The sequence below is a fragment of the Strongylocentrotus purpuratus genome, unplaced genomic scaffold (genome assembly GCF_000002235.5).
Source record: "Strongylocentrotus purpuratus isolate Spur 01 unplaced genomic scaffold, Spur_5.0 spur5_scaffold_6, whole genome shotgun sequence".
NCBI classification, from domain to species: Eukaryota; Metazoa; Echinodermata; class Echinoidea; order Camarodonta; family Strongylocentrotidae; genus Strongylocentrotus; species Strongylocentrotus purpuratus.
The window spans coordinates 54,511,087-54,531,378 of NW_022145612.1; the positions used below are offsets into that span (position 1 = coordinate 54,511,087).

The 20,292-nt window shown below is 36.8% G+C and overlaps 1 protein-coding gene across 3 annotated transcripts in view; it reads left to right on the forward strand.

Moving 5' to 3' along the window:
• LOC115929992 (macrophage mannose receptor 1-like) overlaps positions 1–16,083 on the forward strand; it is a 71,835-nt gene extending 55,752 nt beyond the window's left edge. For all 3 annotated transcript variants that reach the window (XM_031000260.1, XM_031000259.1, XM_031000258.1), the window contains 15 exons: positions 776–961; positions 6,950–6,994; positions 7,488–7,672; positions 8,167–8,234; positions 8,778–8,872; positions 9,312–9,575; positions 10,083–10,234; positions 10,584–10,683; positions 11,024–11,271; positions 11,878–12,046; positions 12,731–12,982; positions 13,479–13,652; positions 14,069–14,140; positions 14,586–14,639; positions 15,211–16,083. In XM_031000260.1, the coding sequence (XP_030856120.1) occupies positions 776–961; positions 6,950–6,994; positions 7,488–7,672; positions 8,167–8,234; positions 8,778–8,872; positions 9,312–9,575; positions 10,083–10,234; positions 10,584–10,683; positions 11,024–11,271; positions 11,878–12,046; positions 12,731–12,982; positions 13,479–13,652; positions 14,069–14,140; positions 14,586–14,639; positions 15,211–15,416 (2,270 nt within the window). In that variant the 3' untranslated portion in view covers positions 15,417–16,083. The remainder of the gene's footprint in view (positions 1–775; positions 962–6,949; positions 6,995–7,487; positions 7,673–8,166; positions 8,235–8,777; positions 8,873–9,311; positions 9,576–10,082; positions 10,235–10,583; positions 10,684–11,023; positions 11,272–11,877; positions 12,047–12,730; positions 12,983–13,478; positions 13,653–14,068; positions 14,141–14,585; positions 14,640–15,210) is intronic.
• Positions 16,084–20,292: the final 4,209 nt, after the last annotated feature.

The following is a 20,292-nucleotide window of genomic DNA, read 5'->3' on the forward strand; positions in this document are numbered from 1 at the left end:
CCCCCCCCCCCCCCCATGCGTATGCATGTGGCCTAATTTCGCCAGCTGGTATTTTTTAAGAAATATTTATTTGGACATAAAAAATAAATTCAATAAAATACGTCTGAATAAAACGTTCTGTAAACGTTTTACAGGACCTATCCAAGAACGTTTAATTTGTAACGTCCAAAAAACGTTTTCTGAACGTCTTCAAAAGACCTAGCTCCGCAGCGAATGTAAGGTCCCAACTTAGACGTTATATAAACGTTTTTTAAACGTTTAATATGGACGAAGACGTACGGAACCTGATAGGAACGTTCTGTAAACGTTTTAAAAACGTTTTGTGTTTGCTGGGTGTGGCCTCAGCCTGGCGGATGGTGTAGACTGGAAGGGTTGGAGAAGCTAGAGCCAGCATAGCCTGGAAATGAATTTTCCGACCCCATATAGTATGGGGAAAACGCATGTGAAACAATGATGATCAAGGGTGTTGCATGTATTTGTCACTTAGAATGGACTCTACCTCTAAATCCAACACATGTCATGTAATAATGCATGCACCCTCCTCCAACCTCGGAGGAGCGGGCCCATAAAGGAAACTCATCATCTTGCATACATGTAAATGTGTCCAAACCATTCACTCAATGCGTTTAGTTCTAACACAGCACATGTCAAGCAATTTTCAAGTGGGACATGAATTTTGATGCCTGCAAGCTTTCTGTTCTATTGAAAGATGTAGCTAATATTTAATTATCTCTTTCGTTTTGCCCCGCCACCATCCCCTCCCTCACTCACCCAGGCGGATTTGTATGGGAAGATGAGACCCCCGTGGATTACACCAACTGGAACACTGGAGAGCCGACCTACGCTACCCAACCAGGTTACGAGGACTGTGTAGAAATGTACCTTAGCACCGGCAAGTGGAATGATGTGGATTGTCTCAATAACCAGGGATATGTCTGTGAGCAGCCTAAGCTTGGTGGAGGTGGGTGGATATTATTTATTTATTCATTCTGTGGAGCCCCACAGTATACCCCCCCCCCCTATTTTTTTGTATATCTTTGACTATGTATGTATGACACAAGTATATTTCTAGCCCCCATATAGTCCCCCCTCTTAGTTAATTAGGTACCCCCTCCTGCGAGAGTGGCCTCACCCACAACCAACCTAAACACACCAGCTGGGATACCAGGAGTGGCTTCTCACTTTGTTTTGCCATGCATCCTAGTCAACACCTTTCTTATTTTGTCTTCCTTTAATAGGTAAGAAAGAATCTTATATTATTCAATTGTGTTATATTCTTGTTGTTCATAATATGTGTATTTCTAAACTATTAGCTTCACTATTCACATATCTTGTATTACTGCGTAAAAAGAGATATTAATGATCTTTGCCAATGACTTGTTGGATTATATGACATGTGGACTATGAGAGGAAATATAAGAAATGCCATGTGGGAAGAGATGCCATGTGGGGAGAGATATAATGTCATTCATGAACATAGTAATCACTTGTAGAAATGATAGGAAAGTATTATCGTGTGTGTGAGATTGATGATTATGTTGTTTGATTTAGACAACATTTTAAGTAAGTTTTGAGAAGAGAATATACTTTATTACTGTCAGTATATTTGTCTTTTGCTCGATATTCATGTGTATATATATATTCTTAGCCAAGGACATGTGCCATTTACTATGCATTATGCCAAAGCACATTGTTATATATTCTAGTTCGAGTTAGATACAGTTTGAATAGCGAAATGAGTTGTTCAAGTCCAGATTATCTTTAACTTTCAGTATTATGGTATGAGTGAATGTGGACGCACCATGTGTATAATATTAGTGTGTTATTAGGTTATGGCAGTGCGTGCAATGTGAACACAACTTCTTATCAGAGTTCTTAATCCCCTCTCCCCCCAAGCTTGACCATCCACTGCAATGCATTACACGCACACAGTGTAGATAGAGTATGCTATACCCAAATGCTATGTTGAGAAGTGTTAGAGATAGAATGTGTTTGTTTTTGACCCATGCTGGAAATGGTATCTTAGGCAAGAATGAAAGTTTGGTAGAGTCAGCAAAATGAGAAGACAAAGGATTTGAGTTGGGAAATACACTTGTTGAGAAACACATGGTCAAATTGTCTAGTAGTTAGCTAGTGATGGATGGGTTGATGAAATATTGTAGTTGAAGACTTGCATAATCACTGTCTGGAATTCATTGTATTATATTGTTAGGAATGATAATTCAGGTTAAATGTTATTGGGAATTACTCTCTCTCTCTCTCTCTCTCTCTCTCTCTCTCTCTCTATATATATATATATATATATCTCCCTCTCTCTCTCTCTCCCCCTCTCTCTTTATATTCTCTCCCTCTCTTTCTCTCTTTCTCTCTCTCTCTCTCTCTCTCTCTCTCTGTATGGTTCACCCTTTCTCTAATTTCACTCTCACTTTGCTTTGTTTATAACCATGAAATGAATATGCATGTATTTAGTAAAACTATTGGTTGTTGTTTAGAATTAGAATATGAACTGTATGTGAAGATGAGATTATACAGTAAGAGGAATTTGTAATATTGGTTGTAAGTTTGTTAGAGCTATTAGTACAGACTGCAGACTAAGACTATTTGCCAGTGCTGTGAATATTGTAAGGAGTTATAAGTTGTTGAAGATGTATCTTTTCAAGTTCAGTAGTCTCGCTGAAAAAGGCAGTATTAGATCAAAGCGATGCAGATGCCTATTGGAAAATACATGAGCTAGTTAAGGAAGAGTTATGAGTTTATTCAGTATTAATGTGAATACCTGCGACAAGAAGTAACTTGTGAATTTAGGGATTAGTAAGGCTGAGAGTAGAATTACATTCTAAGGGTCTATGTGTACAATGGATCCGCAGTCTTGGAGCGTAAAGAGAAGGAAGTATTAGGCAATAGTAGAGGGATGATTATGCCAACATTCTTGTATTATATCTATACTAGCAGGACCCGCGGAAATCCGCGGGATTCTAGAGGGGGGCGGGGGGTGTAAATGGATATATAGAGACTGTCTAAATTAAACCACCAAAAAACTTTATTTGAAAATAAAACAGTCCGCTTCCTTTTTGGGTTTTTTTTTTTTTTTTTTTTGAATTTTTTTTATTTTTTGAAAGAAAAAAAACATGAAAAGCACTGCTAAAATGTATTTCTGATTTTAAAAAAGAAAAAAAAAAATTGTCGGCCGCCATCTCGAAAAATAGCTTGATGTCAGGGAAAATGTACGGAGCGGCCATTTTGAAAGGAAAAAAAAAAAAAAAAAGGGCCTCCTCCTTCCCATTTTTTGAAAAAACAGGACGCTAAACATGTTTTTTTTTTAATTTGGCCTTATATAAAAAATTGAAAAAACGATGCAACTGTATTGTAAGGAGTTATAAGTTGTTGAAGATGTATCTTTTCAAGTTCAGTAGTCTCGCTGAAAAAGGCAGTATTAGATCAAAGCGATGCAGATGCCTATTGGAAAATACATGAGCTAGTTAAGGAAGAGTTATGAGTTTATTCAGTATTAATGTGAATACCTGCGACAAGAAGTAACTTGTGAATTTAGGGATTAGTAAGGCTGAGAGTAGAATTACATTCTAAGGGTCTATGTGTACAATGGATCCGCAGTCTTGGAGCGTAAAGAGAAGGAAGTATTAGGCAATAGTAGAGGGATGATTATGCCAACATTCTTGTATTATATCTATACTAGCAGGACCCGCGGAAATCCGCGGGATTCTAGAGGGGGGCGGGGGGTGTAAATGGATATATAGAGACTGTCTAAATTAAACCACCAAAAAACTTTATTTGCCATTCAGGCCATCAAAAAATTATACATGTTGAGCGTCCCCGCCCGCTTCTCTTTTTTGGGCCGCCTCCTATTTATTTATTTTTTGAATTTTTTTTGAATTTTTTTGAATTTTTTTTGGTTTTTTTTTTGAAAGAAAATAAAACAGTCCGCTTCCTTTTTGGGTTTTTTTTTTTTTTTTTTTTTGAATTTTTTTTATTTTTTGAAAGAAAAAAAACATGAAAAGCACTGCTAAAATGTATTTCTGATTTTAAAAAAGAAAAAAAAAAATTGTCGGCCGCCATCTCGAAAAATAGCTTGATGTCAGGGAAAATGTACGGAGCGGCCATTTTGAAAGGAAAAAAAAAAAAAAAAGGGCCTCCTCCTTCCCATTTTTTGAAAAAACAGGACGCTAAACATGTTTTTTTTTTTAATTTGGCCTTATATAAAAAATTGAAAAAACGATGCAACTGTACCGGTAGTTATTCTTTAAGCCACTGGAACTACGTAGAGTTCCATAGTGTGGCATACCGACTACGCAGAAATTAGGCTGCGTATTAATGGCAAAATAGTCGCTGCTTAGGTAATGCGTAGGCTGGCGTACAGGTTTGCTTATGGTTGCTTACTGTGTGGAAAGCTTTTACTGCTTTGTCGATCTGGCGTAGGGTAGCGTAGTGTTGCGTAAAAAGGCGTACTTTCTGCGTCAAGTTTCTACGCCGAAAGTACGCGAAAAAAATTAAACATGTTGAATCGTTTTCGTTCATCTTGCGTACCCCTTTCCGTCCCTCAGCATATAGTAACGTAGGCCAGCGTAGTTGGTACGCAACACTACGCAACTCTAAGTATTGACCCCACGCCAATTAGTGACTCGCAAGTGTCACAAATAAAGTATTAAAAATATGCTCATCTGACCCTAATTAAACGCCTAAACCCCCCGAGCTTTCGGGGGTTTATGGCCCCTTGAAACCTGTGGACCCCACGCCTATATTACACTCAACTCGCTGCGATCTGATCTCTCTCCCCCCCCCCCCAACTTTGAAGAACATAACCCCCGAGCTTTTGGGGGTTTATTGCCCCTTGAAACCCGTGGACCCCACGCCTATATTGTATATACACTCAACTCAGGAACCGTGGAAATCCAAGGGATTCTAGAGGGGGGCGCAGGCAAAAAATTAAGTTTTTCATTTCGGGGGCTCCATTTCAAATTTTGGGGAAATTTTCGGGGGCTACTTTTTCAACTTTCGGGGGCTCTTTTTTCTGGGGCTACTTTTTCATTAATTCATAAAAGGATAGGCCTACACTTTGTTGAGATTTGTTTAGTAGGCTAAGGACAGGTTTCAGGCTTCCTACTTCATAATTGCCTATTTAAAAAAAACATTTTTCTAGTTCAATAACTAAGTTTTCATGCATTGATTTGATGCAAGAACTGTAACATAATAGACCCTAGATCGTGATTATTTCTGACCATGAATTTCGATAATCATTTTTCAAAGTAAAATTTTCACAAGAAAATCAGACAGTCGTTTAAAAACGTAGACATTAGTAATACTTTTACTAATTCTAAGCTCAGGTTTCGTAAATCTATTCACGAAACTATATTGAAATCGCGGCAATAATGATGCAAACCAACAGATAACAATTTCAAAGTGTCAAAATCTCTTCGACTCGAGCTCAGCTCAGCTGAACTCACACACACACACACAGCGTAACTCCAGAAAGCTCGAACACCGGCGCCGCAGGCGTCGGACGCCTGCGCTGCACGGAGCCAGTGTTGGAGCTTCCTGGAGAATAACGGCAGCTCACACACACACTGCACAGCAGCAATGCACTGAAGGCAGCTTGCGACTGCACTGTCAGTCCAATGGTTTTCTTGTGAAAACTTTCCTTTAGAAAATGATAATCAAAATTTAGTATATATGGCCGTAGTAATCACAGAATAAGCTTTGATTTCATACCTCCATTCACGAAAACTATATAAAATTCGCGGCAATAATGATGGAAATAGGTCCCTAAGTTTGGACGTGGACGGGAAGCTTTTCGTGTGTATCTCTGTGGCTTGTGCAGCTACTACAAAGGATATCCTGTAGAAAGATGCTTTACTCGGGTAATCCCGACCCTGTGCATAGTGCATTTAATACGCAACTTAATGTGAGTGGATAGTCATCGGTCGTGTGTCTACGGATGTTATGTTGAATATCCATGAGGTATCTCTGTCGTCACGCATATCCTGCATTATGCATGTCGCGTCTGTTTTCGCCCTGGACGTCGACACGGAGGAGGACCTCGGGCGGAGTATAGCCAATTCCACAGAGTAGACTCTCCCGCGGACGATGGCACCGGGCACGGGTACCCCGAGGGCAGGGTTCAGGAGGAGATAGCCGCACCAACTTGGGTCGGCGATCTCATTAAAAAACAATAGAATACAAAGGCTCGCCGAGACGTCGCGCCCCCCGCGGAGCCTTAGCGTATTACTTATATAGATATGATTCCTTAATGAAGACGCTAAGTGAAGAGTTACATGATTAGAAGCTAAAGTAGATTAACTGATACCTCAATGTTATAGACATTTGATAAAGGGTTAAGTTATTTATTAGTAGCCAAGTTATGATTATGAGATCGATGAAGAGTTGCGCTTTTAAATAAAGCATGGAAGTAAGGATAGTTTCTTGTAGAGATAGTATAGTAATGAAACTTTCCCAGATGATGTTCTTAGTGATATAGAAAGAGAAGACCGAGAGCTAATGAATCAATGTATGCGAACAAGTAGATTTATTTGTGTTTAATACTTGAAGAGTATTGTTATGCCATTTGATCGTATATATATGTTATTGTAAGAAAAGACTGTTATTGTAGAAGATTAAGTAATAAATGACTTTGTTTTGCCATGCATCCTAGTCAACACCTTTCTTATTTTGTCTTCCTTTAATAGGTATGCCCCCCTCCTCGGGGTGGGCGCTACAGTATATTACATGCATTTTATATTGACTCCAGTTTGAGTAATCTCTGGCCTAGTATTTGATAGGTTGCAATCAAATCCTGATACTACTTAAAGTGTTTGTTTTTTGTTTTGTTTTTTAAATTCAAGTTCATCCAAGTAAATGAAGTATGCCTTTCCTTTTATGGTTTTGCATACATCTCATAGAAAAAGTATGTAATAGAATTTTTTTATTTCCTTCATAGGTGTTAGGCCTAAATCCACCCTGGGACCATCAACAGTAACACCATGTAAGTAACCCATTAATGTTCCCAATGGTGTAGAATGCTCCAATAAGTACTGTTCATTGAGTTTATTTATGTATACATGTATGTTTATGTACACCAACTATGCTATGGAGCTTTTCTGCAATTAATTTTATCCACCACAAACTAATTTTTAAAGATCCTGTGTCAAATCATACAAAGACATGATCAAACTATGGAGATGCCAAATTCAAGCTCTCAAATCCTATTCATTATTGGTATTTTAAAAAACAGATGTAACTATACTGTGTAGAAGGAAGCCTCAATATCAATAAGATCACTGTGATGTTAATGTCTATTTTGTTTTGGGAATTTTGTAGACAAAACAGTCTTAAAGTGTCCGCAACCTCTGATGAGAAAAAAAAGTTTATGCATGTATAAGCTTTTGGTACTCTATTATGTTGGTGCTGAATTTGAAATAAGAGTTTATGAATACTTATACCCAGTACCAACTTATGTTCTCTCCTTGCTTCTGTAGGGCCCCAGTGTCCCATAGACCCAGACTGGGTCCTGTTCCAGAGCTATTGCTACTTCTTCAGCGGTGGTCTGACTGGCTCTGATGCCAGGATGGGCTGGGGCGATGCCAACTCGTATTGTATGGAACGTGGTGGTTACTTGGTCTCCCTGCATTCTACCAATGAAAACAACTTCCTTCAATCTATGGTATTTATTAGAGAGAATCATAATGGATTACAATGAAGAGTACAATTAATTGAATGATTTTGATTATTTGATTGCATTCTTAAATTAAGAGTGTAAAAGTAGGAAAACATGTGGCGTTGAAAGGCTATTTATGTTGACATGAAACATCACAGTAAAATCTATATTTCATAACATAGGAATATCTCATTTTGGTAGTTGTGCCTTTGGTGGTCCGACATTTGGTCTAGCTATATTTCATCATAAGGGTAGGGTTAGAATTAGGGTTACCATAGGGTTTAGGTGAGATTTAGGCCAGTGTTGGGTCCAGGGCTGAATTTAGGAATTCGGTCAGTGTGGGGAATACATACAGAGCAATTGTTTCATGCGTATGTGTTCTGCAACCTTTGCCTCCACCACTGATGAATTACACATCCGTGATGTATTCAAGAAGCATCACAATCGTAAGTCCCAAATAAGAAATGAATTGTTCTCATTGATGCCCTTTCTTACTGCAGCTCACCAGGTATGCAGACAGTAATGACTGGATTGGTCTGAGGACTTATAGTGGCACTGGATTTTATCAGTAAGTATCATTAATTAACGACTTGCTATGCCAACAAAGGCATGACTGAGTAAAGGTAGCAGTGATAGAGATGTACAAATGAGAAAGTTTTGATATGTGATGGAAATTCATTCAAGTTAAAATCATCATATATTTGTTCTAACTATAACAAAAGTTTGTAATGAATTAGTTTTTAAAATTTTATCTGCTATATTCCCTGCACATCTGTTTGTGTGTTGGGAGCGGGGGCTGGAGGTGGTTGTTGATGTGGGACTTGGATTGGGCAATGTGTTCGAGTGTATGTGTGTATTGTTTATTTATTATTTATTTATTAAATAGTCTTCTTTCTGATTCTCCATTGTACAAAGGGTTAATTGCAAAAGTAGGCCCATGTTAAATAAACCATCCATAGAAATCATCAAAGCAAGTGGTCAATTGATTTGCTTCATTCAAAATCACACATAATTTGTATAATAAACAGGGATTGATGGTTTGATATTTGGATCCTAATAACTTTAAATTGACGATCATCCATCTCTTGTTTTATTCTTGTCCCTTCCCTAGGTGGTCTGATAGCTCTCCTCTGGATTTCCAAGCCTGGAATGTCACTGAACCTAATGATGCTAATGGTGAAGAGGAATGTGCAGAGTTCTACCAAGGTAAACTAAATCAAATCAAAACAAATTGTGTTAAATTCTTTTTTAGGCTAAGTAAATCTTGTCAGTCTCTTCACTACTTTGATGTTGTGCAAAAAAAAAGAGAAAGAAGATTGCATTAAGGTAATGTAGTACAAACGTCATACTTTTAACATACAACTTGTATGGATATTGGTATATCTTTCCAATAGATTTCATTGAAATGATCCTTTGTATAATTAACAACTTGGTTATATTGAGGTACAAAAGCAGAAATATAAGATCCAGATCCAAATTAAATCAATGTTGCTATCTATCTAATACCTAGTACAAGATGGATCATTTTGATAATAATCAATATTCGGAGAGATTCATCACATATTTTCATGTAAATAAATAGTTACCTGTGGATGAAAGTCCCACTGTTGATGTACGTTTCTTAATCTTGTTATGAAAATATCAGATGGATCATGGAATGATTTGAACTGCGGAGACAAGCTGACCTTTGTCTGCAAGAAGGCCGTGTCGTCAATTATGCCTGTGACCCATGCACCTACCCCAGTCCCAGATGGTAACTGCCCATCAGGAACCATGCGCTTTGACAACATGTGCTACCGTATGATTGGTGCAAACTCTGCCGACCGAAACACATGGTACAATGCCAGGGACATCTGCAGGAATTCATACAATGGAGATCTGGCAACAATTCACAGTCAGGCTCTGCAGTGTGAGTACTAACCCCCTCTAGCTCTCCTTGGATTTGAGAAATGGGACATGGGAGGGAGTATAGAACCTATGAGAGATCCAAACATAAGGATCAACAAAATTGAAATAGAAAGTTCTTTTGGTCCAACTACCTGCTATTATTAATATTTATTTTGATTTAACATTCTGTGTGAAATATAATTTGGGTTATAAGGTAACATTTATGTCAGATGGCATGATAAGTAAGATATGCCAATCCCCTGGAAACAACTGGAGCAGAGAGTGTACTAAGGTGAACATTGTGACAGCTTGGTTGTTATATTAAGATAACCATATGCATCTTACCAGAAGAAAAATCAATGGAAAAGAAGAAACTGTATATCCTTCCTTACCATATAGCTATATCTATGTACATTACTTGATTTATATACGTATAATATTTTTCTTTTTACAAGCCCTGGTTGCAAAAGGATATTGTATCGCTAGTATCTTTATTAAAATTCAGTGCTCCAATTTCTATCCTGAACAGCATTCTTCACCACTCAAATGAAGGACATTGACTACCAGATGTACATTGGATTGAGTGACTCTCTCAACAACGGCCAGTTCAGGTGGACTGATGGCACATCTGTAGATTTTACAAACTGGAATATAGATGAGCCTAATGATCATAATGGTGATGTAAGTTAAACTTTCAAGAAATGGTGAACAACATTTTTTTTTTTTTTTTTAACTCTCTCTCTCTCTCTCTCTCTCTCTCCCTCCCTCCCTCCCTCTCTCTCTCTCTCCCTCCCTCCCTCCCTCTCTCTCTCCTTTTTATTTCATGTTATACTGAGCATTACATATTTATGTAGGTAAATGGGGGTTTACAAGTTTGATGATTAGAACAACTGTCTCAGGTCTAGGACGTTTTTTGTTTGAATTTGAGTCACTAAGCTTAGTGGTGCAATCCATCGGGCAGAGTATCTTTCATTTTAAAATGACAGATATTTATAAAGATTCCACTGGGTTGTTTTGTTTTTAATTTTAGGAAGACTGTGTTGAAATGGTAGAGACTCCTGAGCGTGCTGGAAAATGGAATGACCAGTCCTGTAATGATTACAATGCTTTTATCTGCCAGACATCACTCGGTGAGTTTTCTATTCTAATTTGTCCATGTTTGATAAACCTCTTTTAAGTTCAAAGCACAGCAGTTCATTTTCTGCCCTTCTTTTATTAACCATTTATAGTCTTGTGATTTGTCTGATGTTTTGATGCACACTACTTTCCACTATCTTATTTTTATGCAATTACATGTAGATATATGGCAAACACATTTTTGTTGATATATAGAACAAGGAACTTCTTATACTTCACTGTTTCACTGCATCTGGTTGAGATATCTTGCGGAATAAAAAAACATGATAAGATACTTTTGCAATATCCTGTATATTTGATATGAAATGTTATACCTTCACTCTCACTTGACAGACCTCAACGCAGCTGTACCGCCCTCGCCGCCAAGCTCTTGCCGCAACGGGTTCTCCCAGTATGGAGACAGCTGCTTCAAGGTTGTCCCCAGGGTCATGTCCTACTCCGATGCAATCCAGTCCTGTCGCAACGAGGGATCAGACACCAACCTGGCCAGCATCATAGACGTATATGAGAATGCCTTTGCAGAAACCATGCTGCATTACAACGGAGATGTCATGCTTTGGCTGGGTCTCCTAGACGATAAGGTAGGTGTCCGATCCATTTACCAATCATCTCCTACCATCGTAGATCTAGCGTTACTTTTTTTTCAATTTTGTAAGACCTTCTGTTCATATGCATAAAGTTTGCTTAAATATATTTCTGGACAAAGGTAACTTGGTACATGCAAGATTCAAGGCAGATTATTATGAGGTAATGTTTAAAATGAAAATATTACCTATATTGTACTTCTTTGTTTAGAATATCTAGTTGGGAAATTCATAGAGAAGAAAAACTGCCCTACAAAGATGTATGGATTCTTTCAGAAATGTTTCATTCCTTTTTAGTTCTATTGATTCAAAATTTACCCTAAATTGATTGCAAAATGTGTAACTTTAATTACCATTGCATGTTCTCTGCTAAATGAACAAAGCAGAGCAACAGTAACAAGCTAAAGTTCACAATTTGTCTTTAGAATGCACAGAGGTAACATTTCATTGCTTTCTGACTGTGCAGGCAGAATCAACCTGTTGCCCATGGGAACCTGGTGGTTTCAGTATTACGCCTATGAGAAGAAGTGATATCAGCAAGAAATAGGTTAATGATATCACTTCATACAATGAGTGTTTCTATATGGGTGTTTTTTCATTCAGGCAAGTGGACAGTACAAGTGGGTGGACAGTCACCCTGTGTGGTTTACCAACTGGGCTCAGGGTGAACCAAGCCAGGGTGGTGGTGAAGGATGTACAGCCATTGGTCTAGGAGGCTGGGATGACCACTCCTGCACTGATCAGCTAGGAGCTCTCTGTAAATACAGCTTAGGTGAGTCATCTTTAAAACTAATATGTTATACATACTTTAAGCCGGGTCTGAAGGCAGTAGCAATACTATGTTATTCCAAAGGGTGCTGGCTAGTCCTATCCAAGAGACTATAACCATCAATTTACTAAACTCTTGTTTAACTTTGGTCATAATTAAGTCTTTCAAGGTCCCCAAGTTATCCAAGAGACTCATTGAAATGAATGGTCTCATACTCTCATAAAAACATGGCATCAGTCCATTCTTACCATTATGTAATTTAGGTGAAATTGCCACTAAATCATTCAAAAGCTTTAAAACTATGCAATATCAATATGCATGTTTGGATAGATGTACTCTACATCCGAACCAAGTCATCCTAGAGTTCTAAAACTATTCAGCGGGTAACAAACTGCGCTAGTTTGATTTTTCTCTTGTCTTGTGGATGATTGCCTAGAACTAGAACTATTGCCTAGAACTAAACCAAAAAATTAGAAAAATGCTTTAGCTATTTAAGAGTAGAAACGATAATCGAGTGTCTCAAATCAAACCAAACCAAAATTTCTAAAACGCCATTCAATGATCTCACTGTAAATTTCTATTATTTTCATTTGTCAGTCATATAATCTTGTTAGACCACAAAATGCAATCAGCTGGTGGTGGTAGGAAATTTTCTCACTCTGTCCTGACTCCATTTCTTGTTGACAGTACCCATCCCGACCAACCACCCTGATGTACCATGGACTTGCCCAGACTCCTGGGTCTCCTACGGCTCCAACTGTTACCTCTTCTCCTCAGCTGCAACAGAGAGGTTATCATGGCCTTCAGCCGAGTACATCTGCAGGCAGGGAGGAGGTCATATGGCCAGTATACACTCCAAGCAAGAGAATGAGTGGATCAGGAGTAGGCTGGTACAGGAGTTGACTGATGTCTGGATCGGATTCGAGGCCACTCCATCAAGTATGTTTCTTCAACTTGTTTTTAATCTGTCCATTTAACTATCACCCTGACCATGTATTGAGTAGGTAACAGAACATGGATTTTCACTGAATGTGATTTCCTGCAATAAATTTTGTTGTTTTAATTTTGTTCCACATCAGTGATCTAGTGCATGGTAAACCATTTTGGATAAACCATCATTATTTTTATCAATAGAACTGAAGAAGAAAAAAAATGAAATGGAGAAAGATGCATTGGAATTATCAGCTGAATTGTGTTTATTCAAATCAGCTCTGGTAACTACAAGAACTTGTATTGAAAGATAACCTGTTTATAAAGACCACAATTTGGTTTCCTGAGAACAAAGTTTTTCATTGAACCGTGTATTATTTAAACCTGTACACAAAGGCCACCTACCTGCCTATACAGACCAATGTTCTTGTTTCCCTTAAGTAGTCTTTATACACAGACTAATTATAAGTAAATCATTATAATTACAATTATTCTTTTCCCAAAGCTGCCTTTGCGTGGACTGATGACACACTGGTGGACTACACCAACTGGAACCCCGGTGAACCCAACTCAAACTTCCTTGGTGATGAGGACTGTGCAGAGATGTACCTAGAGACAGGGAAATGGAATGACTTGGACTGTCTATCGGTTCAAGGATACGTCTGCAAAACACCCAAAAGTGAGTCTGAATGTTAATTTTTGAATGGCTCAAAGCTAATTGTGAGTTCACTGGACACTCTTTATGACAAATTCTCAATGAAATCAGGGCAATTAACCCATTTCTCTTTTCTATCACTTATACATTATGCCTGATGATGCATTGTGTATGTATGTCAATTTGATCGAGTGAACCCTGTTTTGATTCCCAGCGGAGATAAGTTTGGCAGTTATAACCACAAAAAGGAAGACAGTAAGGAAAAGCAATGAATTTATAACTATGTCATTTATTCTTCTCTCTTCCAGTGCATTTGTCACATCTTGTAGGGTGTTTATCCTACGATTGAACCTTTTACTACAGAAACACTCATTGGAAAAGAATTGTCATGAATATTGAAAAAGTCTTTAGAATAAAGTCTTGTCTTTTATCTTATTTAGCCCCTCTGTCGGGTCAGCCTACACAAGGCCCTCCCAAGACTCTAGCTCCAGGACAAACAACCAAAGCCCAAGGTAAGTCTACCTCTCTGTGCATTTGAAATACTGTAAAGCCATGGTGTCAAGCCCATGTACAGTATAAGCAAACCAGAAATCTATGTGTCAAATTTCATGAATTTTAGTCAATAAATAGCATATTACCAACATTTCAACATAAATTGAAATTCACTGCCTTTGAAGTGAGATAATTGCAAACAAATAGTGAGCTTAAGTATAACTTTGGCCATGTACTTGTAATATTCATCTTTTGTTCTACTTGTAGTATTCTTTACCTAGTAAATATCTTGTCTTATGTTAGAGGTAGTCTATATCTAGAAATTAAAAGGGTTATACTGTGTTTCCTTACCATTATTACATGTGTGTACTTGGCTTGTTGGCAATATTAACATTCAAATCTGGAAAGAAAAGATATGAAGATGTGCAAATTTACTATTTTTTTAATTCTTTCTCTTTTACACAGGACCAGGGGGCAATACAATAGACACTCCTACAAACAGTGCTCCAATTTCTAGTGGTAAGTTTGACGCTTTACTCACATTAACTATTGATTAATATGTAATGTTTCTTTATCAATTTAGTTAGCAGTCTTAATTTTCTGTTTTCTTACTATTTAACATGAACATATGGAACAATGGGAAAATAAACCAGGCTGCAAAGTGATTGATAAAACTTGATTTTTATTAATGAATATTTTCATATGAATGAAAAGATAATATTTATAATCTTTCCATATTTTCATGGATTTTGGGGCAAATAAAGGCTAGTTTGAATCTTGCACTGGTCCAAAAACCCCTTCGGAATGTTGGCTAAGCCAGTCAACACATCACGTTTGCTACCTCTCTATGTACAGTATATTAGTACATTGAGGTGTGGATGTGTTACACTTACCCACAACATAAAACTTAAAAATATAGTCCATACATACTCTAACTCTAAACCTGATGCTGGGTTTAAACAAATGACTTACGATGAAAAGAAAATGTTGGTATATGTTTCTCTCAACTCGTCCTCTAGGACTATTGAGTCAAGGTTTAAAATTTTAAAAATTAGTTGAAATTGTAATCTTTGTTTCCCTCTTCTTGTAGGTGTTTCAACTGGTGCCATCGCTGGTATTGTCATTGCTGCTGTCCTCATAATCTGTGTCACCGGACTTCTGGTGTTCTTCTTGTATTCATCGAAGAACAAGGCTCCTATGAAAACTCCAGAAATCCCGTACAGCACAAGCTTTGAGAATGTGGTTTACAATGAGAAAGATGGTACCGAGCTTTCAGCATTTGAAACCAATGCATAATGTTTTTTTGATAGTATTTATATAGTTGTGATGTAGCTCTAATTCATAGTGAAGCTGATTGAATGTTAGCTCAAAGTAGATATAAAAACCAAATGTTCTCATTGTCACGATTCTCTTTTCTTCTTAGCTCTAAATTAGTTTATGTCCAAGTACAAGTTAAAGTACTTGCAGAGTGATACTCTAAAATGACTATGGAAATTACAACTAAAGTCATATTCCTCTCATATGTGTATTACTTGCATTTAAACTCATTTTTTAGTAAAGTAATTTTCTATTACATGTCTTGTTCTAGGCAACCTTCTTTTTCTATGAAAAAACCCAACTCTATCACAGAATACAATGCAAAAATTATATGCATGATAATGTCACAAAACTGTAAGTTACTACCAGTGTACACCCCTCCCCCTTCAATTTCTCATATTCGTTTGCCTGTACCTCTGTTATTTCATGATGTGAATGGACTTATGCCCCTTTATGCTTTTACGTGTACACTTTCTGTATTTAAAACAGAATTGAATATAACTTTAATAATGATAATTTTGATTAAAGAACAGAATATCAGAGGGTCAGAGTCTTTGTATGAAGAGTCTTGTCATATTTTGTATGAAACTTTGATTACTTTTGTATAGTACTTTTTGATTTATGCCTCATGTATCTTTCTAACAGTGCTTTGTTTTATAAATTATATATGCCTTGATCTATTTGTATACAAATTTGTTTCACAGAAAGGTTATAAATATATTCTCTGACTTATCAAAATAGCTAGGTTCATGATTTTGCTTATGGTAGACTGTATGAGGATAATTTTTTTTTTTTAAGGCTCATACAGTTTTTTTTACATGTCCTTTTAATGACTTTCTGTACTTACAGTGACAATCAAATCGCTTCTCTTTATCATGTTCCTTTTTTTTAATTTGCGCAATTCATTTTTGTTCTGGAATGACTGTAAACGTGCAATACTCCATGTGTACAGTCATGCAAATTAGATGATGATGTCTCGATATATTAAGTGATGAGATGAAATACATATATTTTTTCACACTTTAATCATATTCAAATTATTAAGCATGTTTTGATGTCATAATGTACCCTCATCCGAGCTTTTGGTGTTCTTGTACATGAAAGAAAGTATGTGGATACAGGTTTATCTTTGAAATCTCAAGTTTGCAAACTACAATTTTATAAAGTATTACATTGAAATCAAATCTTTTAATAAATATTCTTCTTGTGCAGTAAACTAAAATGCAGTTTCACTGTGTTTGTTGTCGACTCTAAATTGGAGAAGAGTTGCATATCACTTTTTCATATTTGTGTATGATTCCAGCAAGATTTGGAAGGGAGAGATAGAGAAAAGAAGAAAGAGAGAAATTTTGAAAATTAAATGAGTTGTTTTAAACCAAATCTAATAGCAGACACTACATTCAACCTTGAACATGATCACAACTATTTTTGTAAACGATAGATTCTAGGGCCTATATACCCTATCGCATGTTCACACATTTCAAAAGGTGACTAACAAGGCCTTAAAGGGGAAGTCCATCTTGATGATAAGTTTGTTTTAATACAAGGAGAAAAGTGAGAGGAACAGATCAGTGAAGATTTGAGAAAAATCGGACAAAAATAGGAAAGTTATGGATTTTTAAAATCCATAACTTTTCATGAAATACTTTCAAATCAGTGAGATAAATTGGCAAAGCTGGCTCTAAATATGATGTCGCCCCTCACATTATATCCTTTGTTGAATGCAAGAAATGTCACAATTTCTGACCGCGTTGCAGTCAAAGATTCCATGATTTTGAAAGATTCCTAACTTTCTTATTTGTAGTCCGATTTTTCTCAAACTTTCACTGAATTGTTTCTCAAATTGTTTTGCTTCTATTAAAACCAATTTAATATCAGGATAGACTTCTCGAAATTATCGAAAGGAGTTGCAATTATGTTCTTGATGATTATGATTAGATACAAAAAGAAAGATTTTAAAAGATAAAAGATGCCTTAAAAGGAGAAGTTAGGGACATTTCTATCTGTGAATCACCACCACAAGCAGTTGCTCTAAAGTGACGCTCAACCTTGAGAAGATGATCCGCTGCCCCTGGCCATCACCCTCCTTTACACCCACATCTTCATCCACCGACATCCGGCACACATACTCGGTGAACACATTGATACGGTTCAGCTCTTTTAAAAAGGGATCCATAAAACTCGTGTTTAAAACTAGTACATATTTAGGTATGGTATTTGTCAAAAGCGACTATTATATATGTTCTGTAAGTAAATTGTAACATACTCAGGCCTAACCCTTGCCCTTTTTGTGCTGTTTATTGATAGATTTATTTTGACGGTTAGTGCGGTTTTAGCGTTACTGACAAAATGTAGAATCGGTGTCTTTACGAACCTAGATAATACGTACGACTCCAACTTTGTTGAGAAAGAACCAGTCAGAGTCGCGGTTACGGTTCTTTGGACAAATTAAAGTAAAGCAAATCGATTGTTTTCCAAACTACTTGTACGAACTTATCCTTTTCCCATTTGACATGTTTGTAAAAGAGAAACTGTTATTGAATACAGGCATTCGACATCATTATTCATAGCAACAGCTCGATCGCTTGCCCCGAATTTAGTGGCGCGTCATTGGCGTTCACCTCAATTATGTCTATTGCGTTGGACCTTCTTTTTATTCCAAGGAAGTTCATGATTATGGCGTTGTTCTTCTTGACATACTTTAAGCAAGCAAACGGCCTAAAAGGCAATTAGAACAGGGTCTGAGGTGTGTGTGTGCCCCAGGAGTGATCAAGATATCACTATGTATACATTGGAAGTCATAAAAGGCGTCGAATATAGGCCTGGGTATTTGACTTTGACCCTGTGGTGTGTATAAGGCTAGATATGAAAAAGTTCTTTCTCTTTCCGGGGTCGTCCGAACTTTATTTTCGGTCTATTTAAAAAACAACTCTGATGTATGGGGATGTCTGAAACTGAAGTTCGGTTGGGAAACACGCTATGCGAGTGGCTATGTATCCTTGACAATTCCAAACGCATATTAGAGACAAAAATATCAGTGGATACAGTACTGGCCCTTTCAGTAAGCCCTTCTGTATAATGATTATTAACATCTATGATTATGAATTAAGTTTAACAGCGGTACCGAAGGGTTTTTTGGTTTTGATGATGGCTGCATGAGGCCATTCTTGCTTTAAATGTATTAAACCGATCGGGAGCCTTTTGACCCCAGCATGATCATGTCAACATTGGGGAACTCTTCATAATATACTATGTTTTTTCTTTTTTTTCTTTTCCAATTAGAGTTAGTAAATGTTCAACATGTATGTGTCTGCAAATCATATTCATATAAGGAAAAGAAATTACTGATTGAAAAGATTTTCCCATAAGGGCTTGGCTATATACTCTAAGTAGTAGGAAATGTTTTTTTTTTTAAGGGAGAACTGCACCTTTTTTAAATTTATGTATAAGCATACATTTAATTAATTTAATTAATTTAATATAAATAACGATTAAGTTGAAGATTTATATTTTACCAAAGACCTATAACATTTATTGGTATATAATATAGGTAAACATTCTTTTGATGTTCAAAATTTTAACTGGGAAAGTAAAGTAGAGAAAATAAAGAATACCTTGGATTTATGGAAAATGAGAAAACTAACATTATACGAACGAATTGTTGTAAAGGTTTGCTGTCCCCTTTCAATAATTTCACATCAGTTTTTGAATGTGTAATGAGTTGATCAAGCGAACATAAACTTTCGTAATTTCATACTTTTTTTCCAACTGCAAAAGTACAAAAAGCACGCGAAAGCACGCATTAGCAAACTCAAAAATATCAAAGATTGTAAATCATGGATTAAATGACGGGACATTAAAACGTGTGAAAATAAACGGATTTTATCCTAAAATATTGAGTTTTTGTGAGGATCTAATTTTTTCTTTTAACAACTCTGGGCTCTGGCACACAAATTATAGGAAGGGCGGAGTACTAAATTTGAAAAATTGTTTGATGTACTATTCCCAATACAATCCCCATAAAAAGTTTATAACTTACACTGAAATTTCGCCGGCAATTTAATAAATGTGAAACTGGTGCCTGGCCTTCGTAATTCTACGCAGTGAAAGAGCGGCTCGAAGCATGGAACTTCAAAGCCGAGTGGAATGTTACACATCCCATTGTTAACTCACGCATGCGTTTGAATAAATTACAAGAGTTCCCACTCCATCTCTATCACCTCCCGGTTTAAAGTAACAGATATTGAAAATGAAATGATTTGGTATAACAGCAATATCAAATATAGGAATGATTTATTGCATTTTCCAAGCAGGATAAGAAACAATATTCCTAAAGTGAAACAAGTCTTAGTAAACATATTTAGAAAGAAGTTGATTCCATTTGTATTAATTTTCAAGAAAATGAATTACTTTCCGCTTTCAAAATTGGCAAAGTTAAAAAGTGCATTTTCGAATTTTTGGACGCAGATGTTACGTAATAGGATACAATATGTAAATAGTTCACCGTCTGCAGTGGAATCAAGTGCAATAGAAATGGTAACAGGTGCAAAGACTCCATTGAAGTAGCGGACATGAGTCTGAGCCAAACAGTATTATAATTTGATGTTAGGAAAAAATATCCAGGATCTGCCGTGCATTCATTTAACGCTTATTTTAATTTACCTAATGAGTTAAATTGGAAGACGGTGCTTCATAGTCCGGCAGCCATCTCGATATACCTTGTTTTAGGGTCTATAGTTTTTTTTTCTTCGGATTATAGTTCCTTAGACCATCAATTTGAAGAATTCGATTGCTGACACTCTGTCAGCATTGAGCAATTTGAGATATGTGACGTCATACAAAATGGCCGCCAAAA